Below are 26,929 nucleotides of genomic sequence, written 5' to 3'. Positions count from 1 at the left end.
AAGATCGTGAACATTTCCCTGAAGTCTCAAACGTGGTCGTGGGCCTTGAGGCTTTTGACTAGCGTTTTGTCCACGTAGACCTCCATCGTTTTGCCAATTTGATTGGCGAACATTCGATTCACCAGCCTTTGATACGTTGCTCCCGAGTTTTTGAGGCCAAAGGGCATGACCTTGTAGCAATAAAGTCCGCGGTTCGTAACAAAGGTGGTCTTGATTTGATCCGGCTCATGCATGCGGATCTGATTGTAACCTGAGTAGGCGTCCATGAAGCTTAGCAGCTCGTGGCCCGCTGTGGCATCCACAAGTTGCTCGATTCTCAGGAGAGGGAAGCTGTCTTTCGGGCAGGCCTTGTTGAGGTCTTTGTAGTCGATGCAAATTCGCCACTTCCCGTTCGGTTTCTTGACCATAACGACATTGGACACCCACTTGGGGTGTTCCGCTTCCCTGATGAAGTTGGCGGCGAGAAGTTTGTCAACTTCTTCACCAATGGCTTGGTACCTCTCTCCACTGAACGCCCGTCTCGGTTGGACGCGCTCGGTCACCCTCTTATCGTTGTTGAGGCGATGGACCATTATCTCGGGGTCGATCCCCGGCATGTCGGCGTGTGTCCACGCGAAGACGTCCTTGAACTCGCAGAGGAAGGCTGCGAGCTGGAGTCGAATTTCGGACGGGAGCTGGGCGCCTACCTTGACTACTTGGTTAGGCTTGGCGTCGTCCAGCACGACGGGAACGAGGTCATCCGGTGTCTCCACCTTCCGATGCTCGACATCGTCCATTTGGTCCAATTCTCCGAAGGTGCCCCCTTCCTCGATCTTGCATGGGAATTTGTCCCCTAGCTGGAAGATGGTGCTCACCATATTTCCCTTTCCCTTTCCGTCCACCCCTTGGATGTAGCACATCCTTGCCATCGATTGGTCTCCCAACATTATGGCGATCCCCTTCTCGCTCGGGAATTTCATCATCAGGTGGTAGGTAGACGTTTTGGCCTTCAACCGATTGAGAGTCGGGCGGCTGATGATGATATCGTATGCTGAGGGTTGGTCCACAACCAGGAATGATACGATGTGGGTGACCTCGATCCCCCCCGGTGTCCGGAAGGTGACCGGGAGGTCGATGGTGCCCTCCATCATGATCCTCTCCCCGGAGAAGCCGAACAGTGGGGTCGAGATTGGGGTCGGTCTCATCCCGGATAATTTCATCCTGTCCAACGCCGATTTAAATATTATGTCGGCGGAGCTGCCGTTGTCGATTAAGATCCTCCGGACGAGGTTGTTGGCGACCGGGGCCGAGACGACTATCACGTCGTTGTGTGGATAGAGAACTCGCACCGCCTCTTGGCTTGTGAAGAACATGGACTCGAACGGGGCCGGAGGAGGAGCCTCGTATGTGTGGTTGATGTAGTGCACTATCTTCCCTTGGGAGACTTCTCGCACGTACTTCTTCCTTTGCGTGCTCGAGTCCCCGAACTCCGGGCCGCCCATGATTGAGCCCACGACGTGCATTTGTGAGCTTTCCGGTTCTTGGTTCACTGCTCGGTCCGTAACGGTTACCGTTGCCGGACCTTTTCTTTCTTGCCGCGGGCGCTCACCGTTTGCCGCGGCCGTCCCGATCGTTCTAAGGACGTATTCCTTCAACTTCCCATCTTGGATGAGGGCTTCAATATGACGCTTGAGTTGGTAGCATTCGGACGTCAGATGCCCATGGTCTTGATGGTACTCAGAGAACTTGCTTCGGTCCCGCTTTGCGGGATCCTTTGTGAGAGGAGCGGGGCTTCCTAGCTTGTCGCGGTGCAAAGCCAGGATTCGCTCTTGCAGAGTGTTCAGGGGGGTGAATGCCGAGAACTTTCGGAAGCTATCGACATGTGATGGTCTCGGCCCGAGGAGGGAGTGACCGTTAGAGGCCTGGCCTCCCTTGTTCCTCCTCTTTTGAGGGTCGAGACGATCTCCATCTTGATCGTCGCGGCGGCGACCGCTTTGTCCCCCTGACTTCCGGCCGTCTCGGCCATCGAGGTAGTCATCGATTCCCATGTAGGTGCGGGCTCTCAACATTAGCTCTGCCATGTCCCGCGGGACCTTTTCGACAATAGACTTGAGGAAGTCGCTCGTGCGAGCTCCCTCGGTGATCGCCGTAATGGCGTCTTTGTCGTCGAACCCTTCGACCTTGTGAGATTCTTCGGTGAAGTGCGCGAGGTACTGTCTCAAGGTCTCGTCTCTCCCCTGTCGGATAGACAGGAGATAGGTTTTCGACTTCTTTTGCGCCACGAGAGTGGCAAAACGAGCCAGGAAGGCTTCTCGCAAAGCCCGGAAGGACGAGATGCTCCATGGCCTTAGACTCCGGAACCATTCGAATCCCGACCCTGTGAGGGTCAGGCTGAAGGTTTGGCACAGGGTCGCGTCTGACTGCCCCTGCATCATCATCCACGTCTCGTAGTGTTGGATGTGGAAGTTCGGGTCCGTCCGCCCGTCGTAGGGAGGAATGGACAGTAGTTTGAAATTCCTCACGCAAGGCTGCGTGAGGATTTGAGCGGCGAAGGGAGACTATGACTCCTCGATCCCTCCATAGGGCATTTGCCTCCCCGATTCCCTCATTTCGATGATTTGATTTTGGAGGCTCTGAATCATCGTTACCATGTCGAGCCCGTTAGTTGGGCTGACTGCCGGGACCGCGGGAGTCGCCTGTTGGCGCTCGTTGGACGCTTGGTCCCCGGCATTGGCCTGAGGTCGGCCGAGAGTCGCGGCGGGGAGCGCGTCCCTCCGAGAGTTGAGCCTTTGGCAGAGATCCTCCTCTCGGGAGTTTCTCTGCGCCGTTAGGCGCTCTCTAAGGTCCACACTCGGCGCTTGGCGGGGAGAGGTCGCCCTTGAAACCGATTGTCCAGCGAGCGCTCCGGCTAGCGGCCTCATCGTCCCCTGAGGCCACTCTCTCCCCGGCAAGGGGCTGTGTCCGGCCGCCTCTTGAAACCGAGGGGGCGAGTCCTCGGGGGTGTGACTGTGGCTGTTGCCGCATCGGGTGCGACGGCCCGGCCAAGGCGCCATTCATCCTTTCAGACCCTGACGGGGCGCTAGGCGTTGCCTCGTCGGTTCTCGACTCCCTCACATAGTCGGGGTCGGAGTCGCCCGGGCGGACCTATCCTCGACGTCGTAGCCGAGGAGGTCGGCGATGAGCGTGTCGTCGATGCCAGGACGGTCTAGGAGATCGGCGAGCCTTCGAGTCGTGTCATCTCGGAGCGCGGCCTCGGGGTCATTCGCCGAGTCTCGGGCTTGGCTCTCATTGTCACGAGGTTGCCCTCCTAGACAGTGTGCGAGGCTTCGGAGGCCGTATCTCAAGCTCGTCGCTCGAGTGCCTGCAGAGGCGGCGGGAACTTGACTCATCTCTCGAGAGTCGTAGATGCAGTAAGAGAAGGGAGAGCGTCGTCAAGGTCGGGAGGTCCCCTCCTTCTAGCGCCAAAATGTTGTCGCTCGTTTTCGGACAACGATTTAGGAGCCCCTAACGGTTCGACCCAAGGCCGGACCAAGTGGTCGCGTTCAGGCTCGAGCGTGTCGGACTTGGTATCCCAAGTCGTCCCTTAGCTGTAGAAGATGTCTGCCTCGTCTCAATACCTGAAAAGTAGGAAGAGAATGTGAACTACAAAGGGGAAACAGAGGGGGTGCCTCTGTTTACCTCTCCGACGCTCAACATTAGTAGGATTGAGGTGGGTAAAAGAGATTAGGTGTTTAGAGAGCCGAGACTTGAGAGAAACGAGTGAGTTACGAGTTCAGCAGCATTTCAGTACTCAAATTCGGATTACCTAACTCGAGGGGTCGAGCCTCGTATTTATAGGCGACCTAGGGACGTTTTGGGGGTCCCTAGGCCGAGTGAAGGTCCAAGATCGGCCGAGTGCCGGCCATTGGCCGAGTGACGGCCCAGGGCCGGCCGAGTGACTTCCCAGGCCCGGCTAATGGCCGAGTGCCGGCCCTGGGCCGGCCATTGGCCGAGTCACGGCCCAGGGCCGGCCAAGTGACTCCCGAGGCCCGCCCAATGGCCGAGTGCCAGCCCTGGGCCAGCCATTGGCCGAGTGACGGCCCAGGGTCGGCCGAGCGACTTTCCAGGCCTGGTCAATGGCCGAGTGCCGGCCCTGGGCCGGCCATTGGCCGAGTGACGGCCCAGGGCCGACCGAATGACTCCCCAGGCCCGGCCAATGGCCAAGTGCCGGCCCTGGGCTGGCCATTGGCCGAGCGACGCCCCAGGGCCGGCCGAGTGACTTCCCAGGGCCGGCCAATGGCCGAGCGACGGCCTTGTGCCGGCCGTGCGCCGAGGGGAGTCCCATGGACGGCCGCTATCGCGGCCGTCGTCGCTTAACCGGGCCGGGACCGACCGATAACAGTGACCGATCAACGTTCTTTGGTAAAGAGAATTTGGCTGATTTTTTTATGTTTTTGTGGTATTTAAGGTACTCAAGTATTGTTTCCCAGAATTTCTGCAATCCATTTTAAAAAACAACATATCTTTCACAATCTATCTCTCTCTCTCTCATTCTTCTAAATCTGCTCTCGGTCCTGTAGTAATAAAGGATTTTCAAGGTTAAATTAATAACTGTCTTTATCCTCCTCGTTCAACGAAATTAATGTCAAATCCAAATAGAGATTGGGTTATCGAGAACGAGAGGTTGAGCTTGCAGTATAAAACGGGGGTTAAGAAGTTTATCCACCTTTCCAGCAGACGACCGAACCGAAACGGCGAATATCTTTGTCCTTTCAAGTCTTGCAACAACGTGAGATGGCATGACATCGGGGTCGTAAGGCATCACCCCTTGGACAAGGGGTTTACCCCGGGTTACACTGTATGGTTCCATCACGGCGAGCGTGTTGTTCTTGCCCCTGAAGAAGATGCCATCGGAGCTGATCAAAGAGGAGTTCGAGGATCGCACGATGCTCTACATGATATTATGGATCACGAGCATCCTGACGAGTTTGCGGATCCGACCCCAAGCGAAGTGCGTGCGGAGGAGCAAGTGGAAGACTTATTTGCCGAGTTGGAAGCAGAATTGTACCCGGGATGCAAAGAGTTTTCGTCTTTATCATTCTTGGTTTCGTTGATGCACATCAAAGTCACGAACCATTGGACGAACAAGTCGTTCACAGAACTCTTGCAGCTCTTGAGGAATAGTCTCATCCAGCCGATAACCAAATTCCGAAAAAGCACTATGAGGCAAAGGCGAAGCTGAAGCGCTTCGGCATGGGGTACGAGATGATCGACGTGTGCATTAACAATTGCGTCTTATTCCGAAAAGATCTCGAGAAAGCTGACGTGTGTCCAGTTTGCAACGAGAGTCGATGGAAGCCAACTGGGATAAATATACCGCAAAAGATATTGCGATATTTTCCCCTGAAAGATCGATTGAAGCAGTTGTACGCATCTCGACACACGTCGCTTCAGATGCAGTGGCACAAAAGAGATCGCGTCAGGGGAAGAATGTGTTTTACAATATTCTGCGGATGGTACGACGTGGAAGAACCTGGACCAGAGATACCCAAGCTTTGCTGCAGAGCCTCGAAACATCCGGCTTGGACTAGCTTCTGATGGGTTCAACCCGTTTGGGGAAATGAGTCTAGCGTACATCATGTGGCTTGTGGTATTGACTGTGTACAACTTGCGGCCTTGGTTGTGCATGAAGAAAGAGTACCTGATGTTGACGCTTCTGATTCCCGGGCCGAGCTCACCAGGAAAAGACATGGATTTGTTCTTGCAGCTAGTTGTTGAAGAGCTGAAAGAATTGTGGGAGATTAGATTCAACGTTCGAGATGGAGCCAACGATAAAGTGTTTCGGTTGCGTGTCGCGCTACTCTGGACGATAAACGATTTTTCAGCTCGATCATATTTATCGGGACGGAGTGGCCAATGGTATCTTGCTTGCCCCACGTGCAACTTTGACACTCTGTCTCTGAAAGTCAGAAACAGGATCGTCTACTACGACATGTCGCATCCAAAACTTTTAGCTACGGATTTTTGGATGCGACATTTGGACTATCGGATGCGACTTTCGTCGCATCCGAAACCTATATTTGTACTAGTGACAAACTCATAATTAACACTATATTCATGTTCAAAACTATGAATTTAAACTTAATCATAAGAAATTAACAAGAAATTTAAAAGAAAAACTCAAAATCATAAAAAAATTAGCAAAGTGTCAGGATCTGGGCAAATACCTCAATCCACCAGTGCTTTCCGTTGGGATGACGTGAGATTTTACCTTCAAAGCACCGAAAACTGAATGGGAACCTTGGAAAGGATCGGAATCGTGTAAGAATTTGGCTATGGCGAGGCGGAAAGTTTTAGGTTTTGTTTCCAACAATTTTGAAGATTTGGGGTTGGTTTCCGACCTTTATAGCTCGATTTTTTAAAAGAAACATTGGACTGGACCGTAATATGCAAACCGGGTTCCGGTCTGGTTCTCGGTCCGGATTCCACGAAATTGACGAAAAACTCCAATTTTGTTCATTCCAGTGCTGGAACTTTGAAAAAAAAGGGTTCCAGACTGGTTCTCGTCCGGTTCCCGCGGAATTTCAAACCTTGGGTGAGACGGAAGAAATTAATAAGAAACTAAATTATTATAAGGAAATATATATTTGAATGACATCCCGACAAACAATGCAACGATATAACTATGAACATGATATATGAACTAGTTTAATATACTTGGACTAATTCTCAAGCATTAATGGAAAATAATAAATAAACGTCTCATCGATAAGAGATACATAATATGATAAAAACAAACATGAACAAACCTATAGCTTATCTCAATGATGATAATAAAGTATCTTTAACATACTATAAAAGAGCGTAACTCAATACGTTTCGTACGTATTTTTGCGTTTTTACAAGCCACGTGGCACAAGTTCTTTTTGACGTTTTCAATGGACAATGCTTGTATAAAAAAACAATGCACAAGCCCTGAGTTGCATACTTGCATTAGTTAAAGGTCAGACACTTTATAGCCAAACTTGTTGTTACAGCTGTATACCAGGCAAAGTAGACATGCATGTCATGCACGTTGTCGAACATGCGAGTTCTCCGATCATTTCAACATCTATCTTTGTTTGCATTGGGAATCAGGATATATAAAAATACAAAAAGCGAAATATTGCAAGTGAAACTTGTAGAATTGGGAAGAAGAAGAAAAAAAAACTGAACATTAATTAGAAAATATGAGGAGTAGCAAACTGGAAAACGAGACGTCGGCGTTTATGGACGAGCTTCGGAGCTTCGACGGAGGAAGTTTTTTTTATTTGGGTCACCCACTCTTGAACAGTTTCACCGAAAGCTTTATCAAAGCTGCCAGGGTTTAATTTTTTTTTCACCTATACTATTATTTTTTATATACATTTAATCTTTCAATTTACTGAGTAAAAATATATATATATATATAGTTTTTGGATATAATTAAATAGATGTATCTACCCGGGTAGAGAATACAATTTATAACTTCATACAATTAATTGTTTATTCGTATTCAGTTTAAATGAAAATATTATGATGTCTTAGTTTTTGTTTTATTCATTTATAGCCTCCAAGCAGCTTCCGCTCGGCCACCAAAAGGTAGAGGTTCAAATAGATTGTCAACATGTTTTTAAGCTCATAATAACCAGCGGAAAACACTTGTGAACGAATTGGGTTTCTTGGTTGATGATATTATCTATCACATGGTAAGACTGAACTCTCTGCACCCTTCATCCCTCGATCGAATCGTGTAATGCTCCTGCACATCACTTGGCAAAATTCTTTCTTAAGTTTGCTGATTATGTAATATGAGTTCATAAGCTCCCCCTGGTTCTACTATATGAGGCAGATTTGCCTGTTTAATTGAGGCTGCTATGTTAAGAGCAGTATACATTTTTATATATGATAATGTCATACATAAACTATGATTGTTCTAATTATGGTGTCTTAATTTAGTTTTATACTTCAAACATAAATAGTTTCATACTTCATTTTTATTCACTCTCACTATGTTCAAGATTGGTGAAACATATATAGTTTCATAATAAGTCTACAGAACATGTACATATTTTACAAAAAAAAACTATTGATTGCATATGTCCCTTATGAGGATTTAGAAATAAAAATCAAAAGTTATAAAAAGGTATTTAAATCATCAAAATATATTTCACGTTGAAATAGATAAATATTAATAACCGGAGAGTATAAAAAAAAATTCAAAGAAAGATAAAGAAAATTATTCAATGAATTTTTTATATTTATTATTATAATTAACTTAATTTAACCACATAATGTCGCGCGGGGCGCGATGTCAGAACTAGTAATATAAAAAGAGAGAAAAATAAAGCGATAATGAGATGTGATCACATAATGGCTCATTTCGGAATCTAGTAGATTTTGACTCGTTGATTGATATACAAATTAAAAAATGTCAATACAATTGAAAACGATAGTACGATTGAAAAACGATAGTATAATAGAAAACGACAACATAATTGAAAACGACAGTGTAATCAAACAACCGCATAATTGCAAACGACAATATAACTGAAAATGGCAGCATAATTGCAAACGATAATAAAATTAGAAACGACAACATACAACATAATCAAACGAGAATATAATTGGAACGACAACATAATGAAATGACATATAATTGGAAACAATAATATATTCAACCACAAACGACAATATATTTGGAAATAAGAATATAATCAAACGACAGCATAACTGCAAACGAAAATATAATTAAATAATAGTATAATTCTAAACGACATGATAATTCCAAACGAAAATTTTATCAAATGGTAGCATAATTTCAAACGATAGTATAATTCTAAACAACAGCATAATCAAACGACAAATAAATTTAAAACGACAATATAATTGGAACAACCCCAAAACAACACAGGCGAGAAAAAAGAAAACCACCGATTGAAAGAACGGAGGGGTCGTATATAGTAAGAATTAATAAATTTTTTGCCCTCGAACTACCGCCCTTAATATCATCTTTCGTGTCATACACAGTAGAGAAAAAAAAAAGAGAAATTGCTCAAAGTACCACCTTCTCACTAACTTTTTCCAATAATCCACCTAAACATAATTTTGGCCAAAAAACAAGTTGATCCCTTGTAAAAAACCAATTTTACCCTTTACTTAAAATTTTCTTTCAATCCCACACCTACCCTCTCCAAACTAATTAATAACCTCATTTAATACCATTTTATTATATCTATAACTAATAACCTCATTTAATATCATTTGTTCATTTATCATTTAATATAACTTTTTCATCTATCATCTCTCTCTCGTCATTCTCTCTACAGCTTAGAAAAAGAAAATAACCTCAAAACCAAAAGAGAACCAAAACCCTAGATTTGAGCTAACCCAATCCTTGCCAAAGTTGAGCTGACCCAAACCCCTGGATTTGAGCTCCGACACGCTCAAGGAAGCACGATCAAAGCTCATAGATCCGGTCACGACGAAGAACGTAGCTCCGACCAAGAACGTAGCTCCGATCCTCGCTCAAGGTTAGTTTTTTTTTCAAACTTTTCCTTGGTTTTTGGGTATGTTTATTCTGGGTATGTTTGAGATTGGCCAAAAAAACGAGACTCTTTTTGTTCTGGACAATTTTTATTGTTTTTAGGCGAAGTTCATCAGTTGTTGACATCTGATGTCAACAACTGATGAACTTCGTTGATAGTAATGTCATCGAAGTTCATAAGTTGTTGACATTAGATGTCAACAGTTGACGTCAACTGTTGACATCTGATGTCAACTGTTGACATTTGAAGGCAACTGTTGACATTAGACGTCAACAATTGACGTCTGCTGTTGATATCAATTGTTGACATCTGAAGTCAACATTTACTAACTATGCTTTTGTTTCTCGTTTTTTTGTACGCAGTGATAGTGGATATTTATTTATTATTCAAGCACAGTAGTACTTGGGTTGAACCTGGTCGGGATATTCACCTAGAGGTGGAGAATATCATAGTTGGTCCGCTGGAACACACAACGCGTGCTGTCGGTAGGCCAAAAAATAGAAGAATACCTTCTCAAGGGTAGGAAGTTAGGAGGCGCAAGTGTGCGCGTTGTGGAGTACTTGGCCACAATCGTCAAACATTCAGTAGTGCTACTCGATTGTCCACGTATAATATTTTTTTTTTATTGTTTTGTTGATTTCAGACTAGTTTATGCATTTCAAACTTCTTTTCTTTAATTCCACACTTTTTTAATGTTTGACGCTTTTTGAATTCATTACACTTTTGTTCAAACTGCGAGTTCTTAGTTCTTTTTAGTGTATTACTCTTTTTGAATTCATTACTCTTTTGTTTAGACTGTGAGTTCTTCTTTTGTCTACAGTTGATGTCTATTGTTGACATTGTTGTCCATAAAATTCATTCAGAAGGTTGTCTAAATTCAAGTTTAAAGGATGTCATGAAATGCAATGTCAAGCGTGAAAAAAGATAAAGAGTAGGTGAACAAACCAAAAGAAAATGACATAAAGACAAAAAAGTTTCATAATTGTCATCAATCTCCATGTCCGATCCAACGTGTGTCGCTAACTTCACCGCCCCGTATCGGTATAAATAGATTGCGAACTTTTATCGGTACATGTTATGGTCCACAACCTTTTCTTCTGGAATATACATCTTCCAGCCCTGAAAACAACAACAAATAGAACTAAAATCGGGGAGGGAACAATAATAAAAAAATCTTTAAAATAGCAACGATTGACATAAACTGTTGACATTCAAGTCAACAGTTGATGTCAATTGTTGACTTAAATGTCAACAGTTTATGTCAATTGTTGACATTGAAATCAACAATTAAGATCAACTGTTGACATTGACGTCAACAATTAAGATCAACTGTTGACATTGACGTCAACAATAGGTATCAATTGTTGACTACAATGTCAACAGTTGATGTCAAGTGTTGACTTCAATGTCAACAGTTGATGGCAATTATAGACAATCTCAACAACAAATTCACATAATTTCAGGTTTAATCGGTATGCAATTCCACAATTTCAAATGCACACATATCACAATTCATCCTAAGATAAAATAATGTACACATATCACAATTCAAATGCACAGATTCCACAATCAAAATTCAATTCCACAATCAAAATGCAATTCACATTCCACAACTTCGAGCAATTTCTCATATGTATTTGACGTATAATGTCAGTGGTGAGGACATCATATTTGCAACAATTTCTCATATGCAATTGTTGCCGTCTAATGTCAACAGTTGCCTTCTAATGTCAACAGTAGACGTCAATTGTTGACGCTAATGTCAACAATTGCCTTCCAATGTCAACAATTGATGTCAATTGTTGACATTAATTAGATGTCAACAATTGACGTCAACAGTTGACATCTAATGTCAACAACTTATGAACTTCGATGACATTACTATCAACGAAGTTCATCAGTTGTTGACATCAGATGTCAACAGTTGCGTTAACTGTTGACATCTGATGTCAACAACTGATGAACTTCGCCTAAAAACAAAAAAAATTGCCCAGAACAAAAAAAATTCTCGTTTTTTTTGGTCAATCTCAAACATACCCAGAATAAACATACCCAAAAACCAAGGAAAAATTTGAAAAAAAAAAACTAACCTTGGGCGAGGATCGGAGCTACGTGCTTGGTCGGAGCTACGTTCTTCGTCGTGACCGAATCTATGAGCTTTGGTCGTGCTTCCTTGAGCGTGTCGGAGCTCAAATCCAGGGGTTTGGGTCAGCTCAACTTTGGCAAGGATTGGGTGAGCTCAAATCTAGGGTTTCGGTTCTCTTTTGATTTTGAGGTTATTTTCTTTTTCTGAGCTGTAGAGAGAATGACGAGAGATAGATGATAGATGAACAAGTTATACCCAAAAACCAAGGAAAAATTTGAAAAAAAAAAAAACTAACCTTGGGCGAGGATCGGAGCTACGTGCTTGGTCGGAGCTACGTTCTTCGTCGTGACCGAATCTATGAGCTTTGGTCGTGCTTCCTTGAGCGTGTCGGAGCTCAAATCCAGGGGTTTGAGTCAGCTCAACTTTGGCAAAGATTGGGTGAGCTCAAATCTAGGGTTTTGGTTCTCTTTTGATTTTGAGGTTATTTTCTTTTTCTGAGCTGTAGAGAGAATGACGAGAGAGAGATGATAGATGAACAAGTTATATTAAATGATAAATGAACAAATGAGGTTATTAATTATAGATATAATAAAATGGTATTAAATGAGGTTATTAATTAGTTTGGAGAGGGTAGGTGTGAGATTGAAAGAAAATTTTAAGTAGAGGGTAAAATTGGTTTTTCAAAATGGGCCAACTTGTATTTTTTGCCAAAATTATGTTTTGTTGGATTATTGGAAAAAGTCACTAAGAAAGGTGGTACTTTAGGCAATTTCCCAAAAAAAAAAAAAAACTTTTCTTCTCTTTCTGAGTTCTCCGCACTTCGAACTCACAAGACCAACAATGGAGGATTCGCACGAGGCTGTTAAGCTCAGAGCCACAGATACGGCAATTGGAAACGCCTCGAGGTCGTCTCTTCATCCTCCAAAGCTAGTCGTCTTAGCCGACCTCAACGACGATCCTCCTGAAACGGACATCTCCGAGTCTCTTCACGCCTCGCCTCTCGACTTGACCAGGTTTCTCTCTGCTTCCATTACAATATCATTTTTGTTATCTGTGGGCTCTCTGAAATATTCCTAAAAAAAAAATCACTATCTACGTGTTCCAGTTTTGTTTCTTTGAATTTATTCGTGTTTGAGAAAAAAATGGATTGGCTAAAGTTGAATTAGGTATTAACTTCCTTCAGTTTGGTTTTAAAATGTAATTTATACTCTTTTTATAGCTTACGCCAGAAAATTCCGCCATTTTTGTAGCTTTCACGTTTAGCTGCGAAATGATACCATGCTCGCAACTACTCTCCAAAATTTCCTTGTATCTAACAATAATTTATAATAATAGTTGAACTTTCAACGCAGTTTTATCCAAAAAAAAAAAAAAAAAACCTTTCAACGCAGTATGGTATCTAAATTTATATTGACTTCAATTTTTTGGGATCGAATGATTAGGTTAGTGGTTGACGAAACCAGTCAAGATAAGAGTACAGTGTCGGCAACTAGTAGAGAGAATGACTCGACGGAAGGTGAAGTAAAAAGGCAAAACAAATTCGGAAGAAGCCGTTCGAGGGCCGGTAAATCGGAGTCCCCTCTCGACAGTGGAGCAGATGCGGACGGAGATTTGCCTGTCCAAGGGACTCCCTCGTCCCGCGAGGAAAGAGTTAGCACCCTCAAAACCGTGAGTTGTTATATTTACACTTCGCTTGTACAATATTGCCTGGATTTCTTACGTGGCTTCTAATTTAGAAAGAAATTAGGCTGAAAGATGATTGACTTGACCAACCCACTTGTAGTCCTATTTTGAGATAATGTCGTGACTCGTGAGTTTGTTGAGAGATAGTGAAGCCGTGACGTGTATTTAACATATGTGGTTGTTGTTTCTTGTGTGTTTTCCGATTATTGAGATACCATGACCTGTGAGTGTGATTTAATCAAGACTTAGTGAAGCCGTGTCGTGTATTTGACATATATGGTTGTTGCTCTTGTGAATTTTCCTATTTTGACTTGTCATAACCCAATATTTTATGAAGGCCTAGTGAAGCCGTGGTGTGTATTTAACATATATGGTTGCTGTTCTTGTGTATTTTAGGATTCAGAAAAGAAAAGAAAAAAAAAAAAAACAAAAAATAGTGGACACCTGTGGTGCCAGTTTCAGTAATATCCGTCCGATTTTTTTTCAAAACTAGAAGTCAAGTTACGTAGCTTATGTGCAAGACTTGATACAAAATTTTGTCTCTGTACACTCGAAACACGTCACTTTTGAATAGCTTGCTTGCATTTCTTCGGAATTTGACATTCTGTGTGTGTGTGTGTGTGTGTGCTTGAAGGCTTTGGTACACGTTGCACGGAAGACACCGAAAAATGCTCATGCTCATTTTATCCTAGGCCTAATGTATCAAAGGCTGGGTCAACCCTCAAAGGTAACTTTTGAGAAGAAGTAAAAAAGTACTGTTGTTTTCTCTCACCTCTTCGTTCTTGATGTACAATGTCCTTTGTTAAGATATGGGAATTTTTATAGGCAGTTTCGGCATATGAAAAAGCGACAGAGATCTTACTGCGTCCCGAGATCGAGATTGAAAGACCCGACTTACTGTCACTTGTTCAAATTCACCATGCGCAGGTACTTTAATATCTATCTTCTGCTGTACATTTGTGCGGAAAATCTACAATTGAATGAATGAATTGATATTCTTCTTTCTGTATCCAATGCAGTGCCTTCTGTTGGAGGGTTTGGGGGATAATAGTCAGGGTAAAGAACTCGAGCCTGAAGAGCTCGAAGAGATCATTTCGAAGCTTAACGAGTCAATACAGTCAGATATAAGACAAGCGACTGTTTGGAATACCCTTGGCTTGATTCTTCTTAGAACAGGTCGCTTGCAGGTAATTTAGTTCTCTTCTTCGTCGATTATCGTACTTGCATTTCGTTACCCCTTTTTTAAATTTGTGGCTCTCCACAGAGTGCTATATCAGTTTTGTCATCTTTGTTGTCTGTTATTCCGAACAACTATGATTGCCTTGGAAACCTCGGGATCGCCTACCTTCAAAGGTGAGAGAGACCCTCTGTTTTCAATCTTTTGCGTTTTAATAGGAAACAAAAATAAAATTTTGAAAGAAATAATGAAAGTGAAAGTTCTGATCTTATGTTCAAGCTATTATTTATAAGTTAAAGGAAGTTGGATGCGTACCCCACTTGCTTGTGGTGGAAAAACCAATCTTTTGCCTTCAATTTACCCCTTTGCATATCTTCAAGAATTCACGTTTTCAAAAAAAAAAAAAAAAAAAAAAATCCTTCAACAATTTATCATTTTGCTTCTCTTACCAAATACTTATTTTTATGCTTCAGTGGAAATCTGGAACTATCTGAAAAGTGCTTTCAAGAGTTAATCCTCAGAGATCAAAACCACCCTGCAGCTTTGATTAATTACTCCGCCCTTCTTTTATGCAAACACGGTTCATTCATTGCCGGTATGCTCTCAGCTGTAAAACTCTGCTGGTTCTGTCATTTTCGCCGAAAGAATTGTTCGAAGAAAAAAGAAATTAGACCATTGTGGCTCGCTCACACTAATAAATCCACAGGTGCCGGGGCAGCTGCTGGAGATTATGCTTCCGTAGAGAAGATCACAGCTGTTAGTGTCGCAAAAGAATGCTTGCTAGCTTCCTTGAAGGCAGATCCCAGGGCGGCCCACATATGGGCTAATCTGGCCAATGCTTATTACATCATCGGCGATCATAAAAGTTCCAGCAAGTGTTTAGAGAAGGTTCTTATATTTTATTGCTTCATATTTTATTTGTTGGTCAAGTCTGTGTTTGTGTGTATCACAAGGATTATAACAAGGATTCTGTAATGCCGATTTTCAATTTTTCTCTGGAATTTTTGAATTTTTATCGTTTCTTCAAGGAATTTCGCTGGTCGTCCATGATAATTTTAAAAAATAATCGAAATTTGCTAGTAAACACCATAATATCGACGACTTTTCACCACAAGCAGAAAATATTTTTTCACCTACTAGTAATCCCTGAAAACCAAAATTTCGGTGGCATTCTAATCCATGATTTAGTTAAAATTTATAGGCTCAAAACTAGAGGCAGCCCAACAAATTGGCTGAAAGTAATTTTTTTTCTTTTTCACTCTTGCTCTATAGGCAGCCAAACTAGAGCCGAATTGTATGTCCACGAGATACGCGGTTGCGATCCACCGAGTCAAGGATGCAGAGAGGTGTCAAGATCGCAGCGAACAGCTCTCTTGGGCCGGAAACGAAATGGCTTCAATTATCAGAGACGGAGATTCAACGCAAATCGAAGCTCCCATAGCATGGGCAGGCCTTGGGATGGCTCTCAAGACCCACCACGAGATCGCCGCTGCATTTGAAACCGAACACAACGTGCTGACGGAGGTGGAAGAACGTGCCGTCTGTGTATTGAAGCAGGTAATCTCTTACAATCACACAACAAACTTGTATTTTATTTTCTTACAAATTAGTAACAGATCGTTATTATACTCGTTCTTTGTGTACACATTAGACAACATATTTAAAGATGAATTTTTTTTACCCTTGTTGAATAATGTACGCGAGAGATACGTGAAAATTTTAATTTCAAAAATAGAAATTTGTAGGAAATCAAAAGAAAAAATATTTCAAATACAGGGAGGATATTTTTTTGAAGAAAAAGAGTAGGGGTCAAATATTACTACTCGAATAGTATAGGGGATAAAGATGCCAACTTATCTAATACGCAGCAGGTCTTTGAAGCAAATCCACTATCACTTGTAAACATAAATAGATACGATATTTACTTGCAGGCAATAGCTGAGGATCCAGACGATCCTGTCCAATTGCACCAACTTGGCCTCCACAGCCTCTGTACTCAACAGTTTAAAAACTCGCAGAAATACTTCAAAGCCTCCATCGCCCGCTTTCCGGATTGCACAAACGCATGGTCGAATCTAGGTTTGTGCAAGCAATATAAAGAGTCTCTTATCACTATTAACGGGTCTAGATCTGTCAATTCGGCCGGGCCGGACCCAAAACCAAGCTCGGGTGCGGCCACTGTTTTAGGCCCAGAGCCCCCGGGCCCGACCCAAAACCCTTAAAAGCACAGGCCCGAGCTGAATGACACTTAAATATTTTGTTTTAAAATAGTTTCTGGGAAATTTTTTTTATCAAATTGTCATTTTTATTACAATTTGTCGCTGATCGTTAGGTATCGCGCTCCATCTCTCTGAAGATCTGTCGCAAGCCGAAGAAGTGTACAAGAGAGCCTTGGCATTGGCGACAACGGAGACCTCGCACGCCATACTTTCCAACCTTGGGAATCTGTACCGGCAGCAGCAGAAGTACGATCGAGCAAAGGCAATACTCGCGAAGTCGCTCGAGCTCCGACCGGGCTACGCCCCCGCTTACAACAACCTCGGCCTCGTCTTCGTCGCCGAGGCTCGGTTCGAGGAGGCCAAGTTTTGTTTCGAGAAAGCCCTCCAGACCGACCCGTTGCTCGACGCGGCCAAGTCCAACGTCGTAAAGGCCACGGCAATGTCCGGATCTCGTTCGGGTCTCTCTTGATGGCTTCTTCGGGATTAGGTATGGGTTCAAATCGATAAGTTAATTGGAATCAGGGCAGAAATGATTATTCATTCATGAACGAATCTACTCTCTAAATTACTTACTGACAAATCTAAAGCTCCAAAATAAGACTAGTCCAATAATCCTTATTAACATTGCCCTAGGTAAGTAAGTAGTCAAAAGACTAACCTGCCCTTAATTAACCATCTATTTTAAATTCTCTTTGCTTTCCACACTTCCAATTATAATATGTTATAATAGGCCTAACTGATAGTTTCCGAACTTTTGAGAGGTCCGCCCTGTCCTTATAAGGAATTTTTTTCTGCCATAATAGTTTCATGGACTTAACAACTTTTAAATCTTGTATTCCGGCTTTGCCATGTTGAATTAATAAAGTTCCGATGTTTCTTTAAAAAAAAAAAACAACTTTTAAACATTATATATTTCCTTTAGTCCTTATATTGGATTAGTATAGTTAGCTTCATTCCATGCCAATTAATCGTCACTCTTTGTACGTGTGTTTACCCAAAGGTATGTGAGACTGCAAACATGGCGGCTTTACTCTTAACTGAACTGTTATTTGAACCAGCTTCCGAAGTTTCGAGAAAAACGAGGTTGAACGTGAAATCCATCGGTCGCCTCTTCCTTAAAAGGCCCAGCGAAAGCCCACTCTATGAAGTCCTGTGACTTCATCAACATAACCAGAACTTTGACTGGATTGAGAGTTGTGGAGAATCTTGCAAAATCAAGGCTCTACTATGAAGAAATTCCAAGAATCAACATGGGCTGTGCTAGAAGTGGCCGAGCGTTGCATTTCAGGATTGGAGCCTGAATTTCAGATCAAGGAAATATATACATGATATGAGAATATTGGTCGGAAAAGGTTTTTGGCAAGATTGAAATAAACCAGTCTTTTTCTTTTTTTTTAAACGACTTTATTTTAACAGGGCATTAACCTAATTACAAAAGCGACGTAGAGCTCAGCCGGACCGTGTCTTATCTCCCACAAAGAACCAAGAGGCCAGTGAAATAAAAAATAAAAACTTTAACAAAAGAGGATGCAAAAGCGCAGCCGGACCGTGTCTTACCTTCCAAAAGAACCAGGAGGCCGGTCAAGATTAATATTAAACTTTACAAAGATCTTTTGGAACCGAACCTATATAAAGTTAGCCCAATCTCTTTGAAGGTCTGTCAAGGAGAAGTTTTTAAACTCCTTACAAGAGTTGTGGAGCCAGAGGGCTAGATTTAGGTTTAGGGCTTTCGTAATATTTTCGAGACGCCAATTCTCGTTTTCAAAAAATGTATTTGTTCCTGTTCAGCCATAAAACCCAAAAAGCTGCGAGAATCCCTGCCTTGACTGCTCCTTCCACCGTGCGCTCTTCCCCGCGGTCGCGTGTAACTGAAAAAAGTCTGATAAGATTACCACCGTCGAGGCATCGATGTCAAGCTTCCTGAACAACCACCTCTATAGACCAGCTGCTGCTGGGCATTCCACAAAAAGATGGTGAAGATCCTTGGTTTCCCTATGACATAGAATGCAACAGCTCGGAGAGAGAACCCATCGAGGGTTTTGTCTTTGAATGACGTCAGCCGTGTTGATTCTTTTTAGAGCCAGTCTCCATCCGAAAATTTGGACTTTCTTCGGAGTTGCAGACTTCCAGACGGCCTCAAAGAAAGGGACCGAGATCGCCGAGGCCGAAGCTGCGAGCGAAGCGTGCATATTCTTTACTGGGAATTCTTCCGAGTCGTCCAGCCAAGCCCTACGATCTGTCATCCCGTCCCAAAGAGAGACATTCGCTAGCAAATCCATCAACCGAGCAAATTCTGACACTTCTCCATCGGATAAGTTTCTTGGAAAACAAAAATTCAATTCAATATTAGGTTCGTGAATAGAGGATGCCAGCTGCCTAATTGGAACCTTCTTGAGGGGGCAAAGACGAAACAAATCGGGGAAACGATTTTCCAAGCTCTCACTGCCACACTATACATCTTCCCAAAAACTGATCGTATACTCGTCTCACGCAATCCATTTACATCGTTTAAAGAAATTCTCTTGAACCGAAAAAATGGATTTCTATGGACTTCGAAGGGTGCGTCCCGTTGCGGGTCCGGGGTCCCACCCGTTACCTTGTAGTCCATAGATTGCCTTTATAACCTTGTGCCAAAGCTCCTCGGGCTCAAGTGGAAAGCGCCACAACCATTTGGCGAACAGAGATTGATTTTTTGCGACTAGCCTCCCAATTCCCAAACCTCCCATCTCTTTTGGCTTGCAGCACACGTCCCAAGCAATTGCTACCCGTCCTTTCTTGTTTTTGACGCCCTCCAAAAAGAAATTCTTCATAATTCTCTCCAAGTCGTCGGCTACCCCTATGGGCATTTTAAAAATTGTCATAAAGTAGGTCGGAAGCGCAGATAGCACCGATTGAATGAAGGTCAATTTACCTCCTTTCAATAAGAAGCCTCTCTTCCAACCCGCAAGTCGTTTGCCTACCCTGGTTAGGACGGGGTCCCAAAAAGATTTTATTCTCGGGTTATCTTCGAGAGGTAATCCGAGGTAGGAGATCAGCCATTCCAGCATTTGGCAACCGATAGAAGAGGCCAGACTCAAGCTCTCCTCTGGTTCACAATTAATTCCCACCAAACTGCTCTTCTCGATGTTGACTTTGAGCCCCGAGTCTTTACAAAATTCCCGAATTATCTTCACAAGATTTGTCCAATTTTGTCGCTCAAAATTCCCAAAAATGAGGGTATCATCGGCGAATTGGAGGTTAGAGATAGTCAGGCTCGGAGATCCCACCTTAAGTGCCTAAAACGACTCTTCCTCCACTCCGCGGAGGATTCTTCGGGAAAAGCATCCGCAACTAGGATGAAAAGAAAAAGTGAGAGAGGGTCTCCTTGACGCACACCTCTCGAGCTCGGAAAACGGTTCCTATCTTTCCCGTTGATGATGATGGAAAAAGAGACCGATGAAATGCAACCTTTGATCCACCTTCTCCGTCTTTCGTCGAAGCCTTTCTTATCCATGATAAAATCGAGGAAATCCCAATCCACCATATCGTAAGCTTTCTCGAAATCTATTTTGAGGATCGCGCCTTTACCCCCCAATCTCTTGGTTTCCTCGACCACGTCGTTTGCGATTAGGATCAAATCCGAAATCTGTCGACCCTTGACGAAAACACCTTGGAAAGAAGAGATAGTTTTATCCAAGACCGTTTTGATCCTTTCCGCCAAAAACTTTGCCAGTATCTGTAATCCCGCTACGAAACTTATTGGCCTGAAATCTTTTGCTCTGCTCGCATTAAGTTTTTTGGGAATAAAAAAGATAAAAGTCTCGTTTACCTCCTTGTTTACTATGCCCGATTCCGAAAATTCTTTGAAGAACTGTAGCATTTCGCCCTTGAGGATCTCCCAAAAATTCTGAAAGAAAGCCATGGAGAAATCGTCCGGTCCGGGAGATTTGTTCCTAGCGTATCTGAAGATCGCTCTTTTGATTTCGTCTTCATCAAAAGGTCGTGAGATGTTTCCTGCGCTGTAGGAATCGATGGGCTGCCAGTCGATGTTGTTCCATTTCCCCCTCGTAGTGATTCGCACAGTATAACCTCTTGAAGAACCCATTTAATTGATTGACTATTTCTGCGTCGTTAACCGTGATGGTCTCGTCCTCCTTTTCCAATTTCCATACGGCGTTTTTTGATTTTCTCGCACTAAGCATGGAGTGAAATAAACTCGTGTTGGCATCCCCGTTTTTAGCCCATGCTAGTTTCGACTTTAGCCTTGTTATCCTCTCTTCATTGACGAGAATACCGTCGAGCTGCCCTTTCAAGAAGTCCCTTTCGAATCTCTTTTCTTCTAACCAATCGGGACCGGCCTCTTGTCAGTCCAATCTGCCAATCTCCCTTTCAATTCTAATTTTTTCCCCTATCTTTTTTTCTTTTTCGTCGGCCGCCCAAGCCTTGATTTTCTTTTTTAACAGTTACAGTTTTCCCGTGATCATGTGACTTGCCCATCCGTCTGATGTCGATTCCAACCACGAAGTAGCAACCAAGTCCTTGAATTCCGGATGATCCACTCACTCGTTGTCCAATCTAAAGGGGCCCGGCCCCATTTGGCCGGTTCGGTGTTGATCGTAATGGGGAAGTGATCTGAGACACCCCGTTATTGAACCTCTTGTGAGCAGTACCTGAAGATGCCCCTCCATCCTGGCGTAAAAAGAAACCCTGTCGAGCCGTGAACATTTTGGATTTTCCTTGAAGTTTGACCATGTAAATTCTCCATTTGAGAGCGGGGGATCCGACAAAGATAGTTCGGAAATGATCTCGTTGAAGATTGTTTCTCTCGGCTGCGAATCTGGTTACTTTGAAGTCCCCCCTGAGACACCATCGAAGACCACATATCTCTCCTAGACCGGTCAACTCATCCCAAAAATCAGCCCTCTCTGTTGAACGACACGGCCCGTAGATCCCTAAAAACCACCACGGAAGTTCCCCTTTCTCTATCTTAATTGATATCGTGAAGTCCCCAATCAAACTTTCCGTTACCATCACTCTTCTCGAGTCCCAAATGATTACTATACCCCCCTGAAGCTCCCATGGAGGGTAACGAAATCCATTCTTTGAATCTGGAGCTCCATACGCCGCCTACAAACTTCCTATTGATCTTCATTTTTTTTGTCTCCTGCAAAACTACGATGTCCGAGTTTATCTTACATACCACCGATTTTATACCTCTTCGCTTACCGGGGTGACCCGTCCCTCTGACGCTCCACGAAAGGATCCTCATCTAATATCCATGTTCCTCCCTTAATTTTTTGGTTTCCCATAACTCATGTTAAAATCCAGTTTCCTTAATTCTGTTTTTTCTTTTTTGGACTTTCTTGGGCTGCTTTTCCGCTGACTAGATCCCCGGCCGTGCTTGGAGTTACTTTGCCGCGGAGCACGCTCACCACTACTTGTGTTGGGAGCCATAAGAATCGATGTGCGGATAGCCATTAGAAGAGGCCGTCGAAGAGCCGGACCCAAGCATTTCGGCGATGTCTTCCAAACACTCTGAGGATTCCACGCTAACAATGTCCTTTGAAGAACACTCTCCTCGGATGATCCTTCCTCTGGGGACGATAAACCTTCTTGACATTCCATGAGGCTATCTTGAAGGGGTTCGACCTTGTCGTCGTCGTCGAGGCCAACACACTGGGGGTTGAAAGCCGAGACCACCTCTTGTTCGCCAAGCCACCATCTTCGCGAGAAAGCTTTATCGAAAGGTTCTTTTCTCCTTCCATCCTCCTTATAGGAGCTGCCCCGATCGGAGCACACCTTCCTGATAACCGGCGAAACCTTGTTTTTTTTCCTTGAAAGAGTTCCATCGTTCGATAACTCCTTTCCGGAAGCATGCGCGCGATTTTGCCTGACGTGCCTTAGGCGCCTTAGAGTACTGATCCAGGCTTCTTGCTTTGGCGACGGAGGCCACTCCCTCGTCTTCTATTGACCGGCATAAGTCCGAACATATTACCTTTGGGCCTTCCTTCAAAGAGGATGGAGTTGAAGATAAGGAGTTTGTTACTCACAATCTTTGAGTGAATGAGGGCGATCTGGTCTGCTAGCCGAATGTGAAGATCTCTTGGCGGGAGTCTCAAAACAGCCCCAAAGAGAGTGAGTGAGTGGTCAGACTTTTTGGGGCCCGAAGATTCAATCAACTCGAAATTTCCTTGCTTCACGTGAGAGCTAGCATGATTTGAGGTTGACTTTTCGTCGTCGATGTTTTGGGACTCAAACAACCTCGATCCGCGCGGAGTTGCGGGGGTGACAGTTGGGGAGTGAGTATCTTCTTTTCCCCATCCTTGGGAAGCGCAAAAAGTCTCGTTTTTTCCTCTGAAGTTCTTTGAGAACATTGTCCTTCTTCAAAACGCCAATGATTTTCCTTTTTCCACATCTGGCTTCGTCGGATGGGAACGCATTGCCAGCAGGGGTAGCGAAGACTGTAAAACCGTCTAAGAGATGGAACGATTATTCTGAACCAAAACTGGTCCCCTTGGCGACTCTTCATTGTTGAAAAGTCCTACGTGGATCGAACTGTTGGAATAGATCTAGGGTTTAAGAAAAGATTATCACTTCTAGCAAGCGGCGGAATATAAAAATTTCTTTAAAAACTCGTAAAACTTATTTACAACCTAGACAAATTGCATGAGCGTATAATTTAAACTCTTAAAACTACTTATAGTTTTTACTCGGTACCAACCTTGAATGGAGCTTGAACGTTGAGAAACCTTAGGAATGTTGAAACGCTCGTCTCCCAACTCAGCTCACCTCTCCCACTAGTCTTCTTGAACCTGTGAGCAACCACGAAAGTTTCTACCACTAGAGTATTTAGAGTTTAGATTAGATTTAGTGTGTAGGCATTTTTAAACACTATGACTTAAGAACTAGTCTATGAGCCAAATAGCTAAAACAAACGCTAGGTCTAATGAGGACCTGAGTGCCAAAACAAAAATGACAAGAAGAGATAGAGAGAGAGGGTGGGCGGCTAACAAGTCTAGAGAGAGAAGCTCTCAATCTCTAAAATTGCGTGTTGTGAATTGTGAATGAGGTGGGATATTCATAGGAGGAGGTTTTGCCTTGAAAATATAGTTTCCTCTTTTCCATTGAATATCACATATTCATGAGCAAATCCTTTGTTTCCTTTTTCTCCACATGGGCGTGCAACCTATTGCCTTAAAGCTCTTGGATTTCTTTCCTCATTTGTTTTCTCCCTCTTTGGCCGTCCAACATGTTGCTTCATGAAGCAAATTTGTTTGCTCTTTTTTTTTTGCAAGTATCTTCATACATCAATGCACAAAATAATTTCTCTTTCTCTCTATGGTATGCACGAAATTTAGAGCTTCTAGAACATGTTTCGAGATGTTTTTTTTTATTTGTTCATGACAATATAAGAAAAACTCATTTACCATGAAATGAAATTCAATCCTCAAGGCCCAATATACTAGTATGGCCGTGTGACATGAATTTATTGTCATCATATGACAATGTCAAAAAACTTATTTATTGACATTCATACAATCCTATGTCCAAAATGACAAAATTATCGTAAAACTTGTCTAGTTCTTGTTTTGACTTAGCTTTCTTGTTTAACTAATCCTACTCTAATGACTTGTGGTAGTGACCTCATGGATCCAAATGAACAAAGCTTGAGTTAACATACGTGGACTCAAAAGTTCATAAACCTTTTCCAAGTTCTAGTTTAATGTCAATTGGCTCCACTAAAGAGTTGACACTGAAATCTCTCGGTTCAAATGAATATATTTTCTACTCAAGAATTCAACTTAAACTTAATTGTGATGACTGGATCCATTGAATATTATATATGTTTACCCTTCATGAATATCATCAGCTAGTCGGGATTTACAAAATTACCATTTTACCCTTCTAGCTGTTATTTCCTCAACTCCTTTGTCGCTTGTGAATAAGTTAGAAATAATGTATTGACGAGGAGCTAACAAGTCACATTGATTCATCCAAAAGAGTCATGACTCAATTTGCACATTGGCCAGTCCAAGGAACAAAGCATTAGATGATATACATTGCATTTCAGCAATCTTGTACATGAATTCCATGTCTATGAGATCTTCACAAAGTTGTTCATGACATCTTTATAACTTAGTATTTCACCAATAAGTCTTGTCTATATCACATAGTGAATCTAGAACTCCGACTTTCTCAAATGAGAATACATAAGCTATGAAATGACATGTTTCATTTCAGGATTGAGGTAAGCATGATGCAATTCATACATAATGACTTTGAGACAGAAGAGGCTAAATGGTTTGTTCTTACAATGTCTCTAGAAGTGCACTGGTCAATTCAGTACCTTCAGAAGATACCTAGGAAGAGCTATAGAGTCTCCAACTCTCTACGCCTCATAACCAGACATCATAGATTGTCCTAACAATCATACTGAGATCAATAGTCATTTGATCATTCGATTGTGAATATACTGTTTTAAGCAAACCATGAAGAGTTTGTTCATGCAAATTTATATTTGACTCTTCATTTGTTGTTAGGTTTGTTTAAGGATTAAAGACTAAGGTTTATCATAAAGCTTCAAACAAACAAAGAAGAATGAATGAAAGTTTCAACTCCTAATTTATTATTCAACAGTTACGAGCAAGACTCTTTGTAAGACTTTATTACATCAAATATATATAAGTTATGACTACTACTCTTCTTGTGGGCACCAATGCCAACACGAACTTGCTCCGTATGGCAGAATCATTGTTTGTGCCATTAGACCACCCACAGTTCCTTTTACTTTGATCTTTGCGTATCTTAAGTCTGAGAGCTCCAAAGTTTCTTTTGCGATTTGTATTACTCTTCCCCATTTTGCTCCGATGGTCTTTAGGGTGTGAACGCTCCAAAGATCGAAAGGCATCCCCTTGATTCCGATCCAGTCGTTCTTCACCTTTATCAGATTTCCTCCCCATTGTTCCGAAGCCTCCCATCGGAAAGAAAAGCCACGTTCTTCTGATTGATGAAGACCAAACCGATGTTGAGGATTGCGTTTTTCGATTTCATGTCTTTGCACCATATCAGACCTTTGTTTCCGGTGAAGGGTGAGATTACCACATCGATGGAATAAAGACTGTGATTGGCTGAGCAGATATCCTCCCATTGATCGAATCTGTTGAATCTTCGAACCAGCACTGCCATGTTCGTTTTACTCGGATGGACAGGACGAGCGGGAGGGGATTGAGCCGAACCCGTATCTTTCTTCCCCGCTGACTCTAGTGGGGCTTGAACAGCTCCGCTTAACTAAGCTTCGTGTCGGACCTTCTTGCTTCCGAAGCCATTGGATCTCCAGCCCTCTGGTCGACGGTCCATCGCCCGAGGACCAATTCCAGGGTCCTTGAGAACTTCTTCCATCCCGTCCTCCTCTCGCCTTCAGGGATAAGAATCAGCCTTCCTTGTCCCTGCGCAATCTTCGTTATCCTCAGACACGAGCCTCTTTTCTTTGTCATTATATCCAGGATAACTGAGAAGCCGTTTCCCACGAATCTCCTCCAAAATCTGTTTTCGGGAGAATGTCCTTGACATCCTTCCATGGCCTTTACCAACCATGCCGGTGTACTTCTGTTCAGGAATAAGCTAAAAGAAAATTTCCTTACTTTCCTCCACAAGCCGGACGATTCAACCATCTCTTCCAAGAGATACCCAGATTCGTTTGTCTTCTACGAAGCAGGTATCCACAAACACGTTATCTCTTAAGACTACCATTATCAGAGTTCATGGTATGTGCTAAGTGAAACTAGAGACCCGAGCATTTGGGATAAAATGCTTAACTTGAGGGTGCAACACACTGTCACGGTTCGAGAAAACGGCCAAAAGTTGGATGGACGAAGCGCTGGAGTTCGGAAGAGTCCCGGAGCTGATTTAGTGGTCGTGGAGCATTAAAGCGTCGTACAAATCTTTTGAGCCCTGATCTGTGACGTCCGGTGCTTCCCAAACAGATTCAGGTATTATCTGCCATGTTCGTTCACCAACTACAGATCCAATGTCCTCACCGGACTGATTTCTTGCTTGCAACTTGACGACGCTGGTGTAAACAGGAAACCCGAGAGTGCAACACGCTAACACTATTCGAGAAAAATGCCAAGAAGGGGAGGACGAAGTGCTGGAAGTCGAAAGAAAATGAAAAAAGCGACCTGAAGGAGGCGCGTGGCCCTCACGCGCGGCGGAGCTGGAGGCGCGTGAGCCGCGAGTGGCGGCGCGTGGGAAGCTGCCCGGA

At 43.2% G+C, this 26,929-nt stretch overlaps 2 protein-coding genes across 5 annotated transcripts; one reads left to right on the top strand and one right to left on the bottom strand.

Annotated features, from left to right (window-relative positions):
* Positions 1 to 12,369: 12,369 nt before the first annotated feature.
* LOC149383385 (tetratricopeptide repeat (TPR)-containing protein) lies at positions 12,370 to 18,339 on the top strand. Of its 4 annotated transcripts, none has more exons than XM_089629234.1 (12): positions 12,370 to 12,623; positions 13,053 to 13,278; positions 13,928 to 14,020; positions 14,119 to 14,220; positions 14,313 to 14,480; positions 14,558 to 14,646; positions 14,944 to 15,065; positions 15,177 to 15,358; positions 15,743 to 16,027; positions 16,402 to 16,549; positions 16,803 to 17,176; positions 17,690 to 18,339. In XM_089629234.1, exons 1-11 carry the CDS (start codon positions 12,451 to 12,453, stop codon positions 17,156 to 17,158), a joined length of 1,944 nt encoding a protein of 647 aa, XP_089485360.1. In that variant the 5' UTR covers positions 12,370 to 12,450; the 3' UTR covers positions 17,159 to 17,176; positions 17,690 to 18,339. The 4 variants fall into 4 exon arrangements, with proteins under 4 accessions (XP_089485360.1, XP_089485361.1, XP_089485359.1 ...); XM_089629235.1 differs by having other exon boundaries at positions 17,748 to 18,200; XM_089629233.1 differs by lacking the exon at positions 17,690 to 18,339 and having other exon boundaries at positions 16,803 to 17,559.
* A 284-nt stretch (positions 18,340 to 18,623) lies between these two features.
* On the bottom strand, positions 18,624 to 20,773 carry LOC149383384 (uncharacterized). Its single transcript, XM_089627769.1, has 4 exons — positions 20,065 to 20,773; positions 19,601 to 19,834; positions 19,279 to 19,525; positions 18,624 to 19,131 (listed from the first exon to the last, which is right to left on the bottom strand). Exons 1-4 carry the CDS (start codon positions 20,771 to 20,773, stop codon positions 18,624 to 18,626), a joined length of 1,698 nt encoding a protein of 565 aa, XP_089483895.1.
* Between the last annotated feature and the right edge of the window lie 6,156 nt (positions 20,774 to 26,929).

Source organism: Urtica dioica, chromosome 10 (assembly GCF_054948205.1).
Source record: "Urtica dioica subsp. dioica isolate 48M chromosome 10, U.dioica_male_clone48M_v1_H2, whole genome shotgun sequence".
In the NCBI taxonomy this organism is placed as follows: domain Eukaryota; kingdom Viridiplantae; phylum Streptophyta; class Magnoliopsida; order Rosales; family Urticaceae; genus Urtica; species Urtica dioica.
The sequence above is the reverse complement of the archived record's forward strand: the minus strand, read 5'-3'. Positions and strand labels throughout refer to the sequence as shown.

What these genes read in the sequence shown, in the direction of transcription:
- LOC149383385 (XM_089629234.1), top strand. Translation starts at nt 12,451, where the DNA reads ATGGAGGATTCGCACGAGGCTGTTAAGCTCAGAGCCACAGATACGGCA. An exon ending in GGGATCGCCTACCTTCAAAG is followed by an intron (nt 14,647 to 14,943) that starts GTGAGAGAGACC and finishes TTTATGCTTCAG; the next exon opens with TGGAAATCTGGAACTATCTG. An exon ending in CCAGCAAGTGTTTAGAGAAG is followed by an intron (nt 15,359 to 15,742) that starts GTTCTTATATTT and finishes CTTGCTCTATAG; the next exon opens with GCAGCCAAACTAGAGCCGAA.
- LOC149383384 (XM_089627769.1), bottom strand. Translation starts at nt 20,773, where the DNA reads ATGGGTTCTTCAAGAGGTTATACTGTGCGAATCACTACGAGGGGGAAA. An exon ending in AGGCTTCTTATTGAAAGGAG is followed by an intron (nt 19,526 to 19,600) that starts GTAAATTGACCT and finishes AAATGCCCATAG; the next exon opens with GGGTAGCCGACGACTTGGAG. An exon ending in TATGGACTACAAGGTAACGG is followed by an intron (nt 19,132 to 19,278) that starts GTGGGACCCCGG and finishes ATAGTGTGGCAG; the next exon opens with TGAGAGCTTGGAAAATCGTT.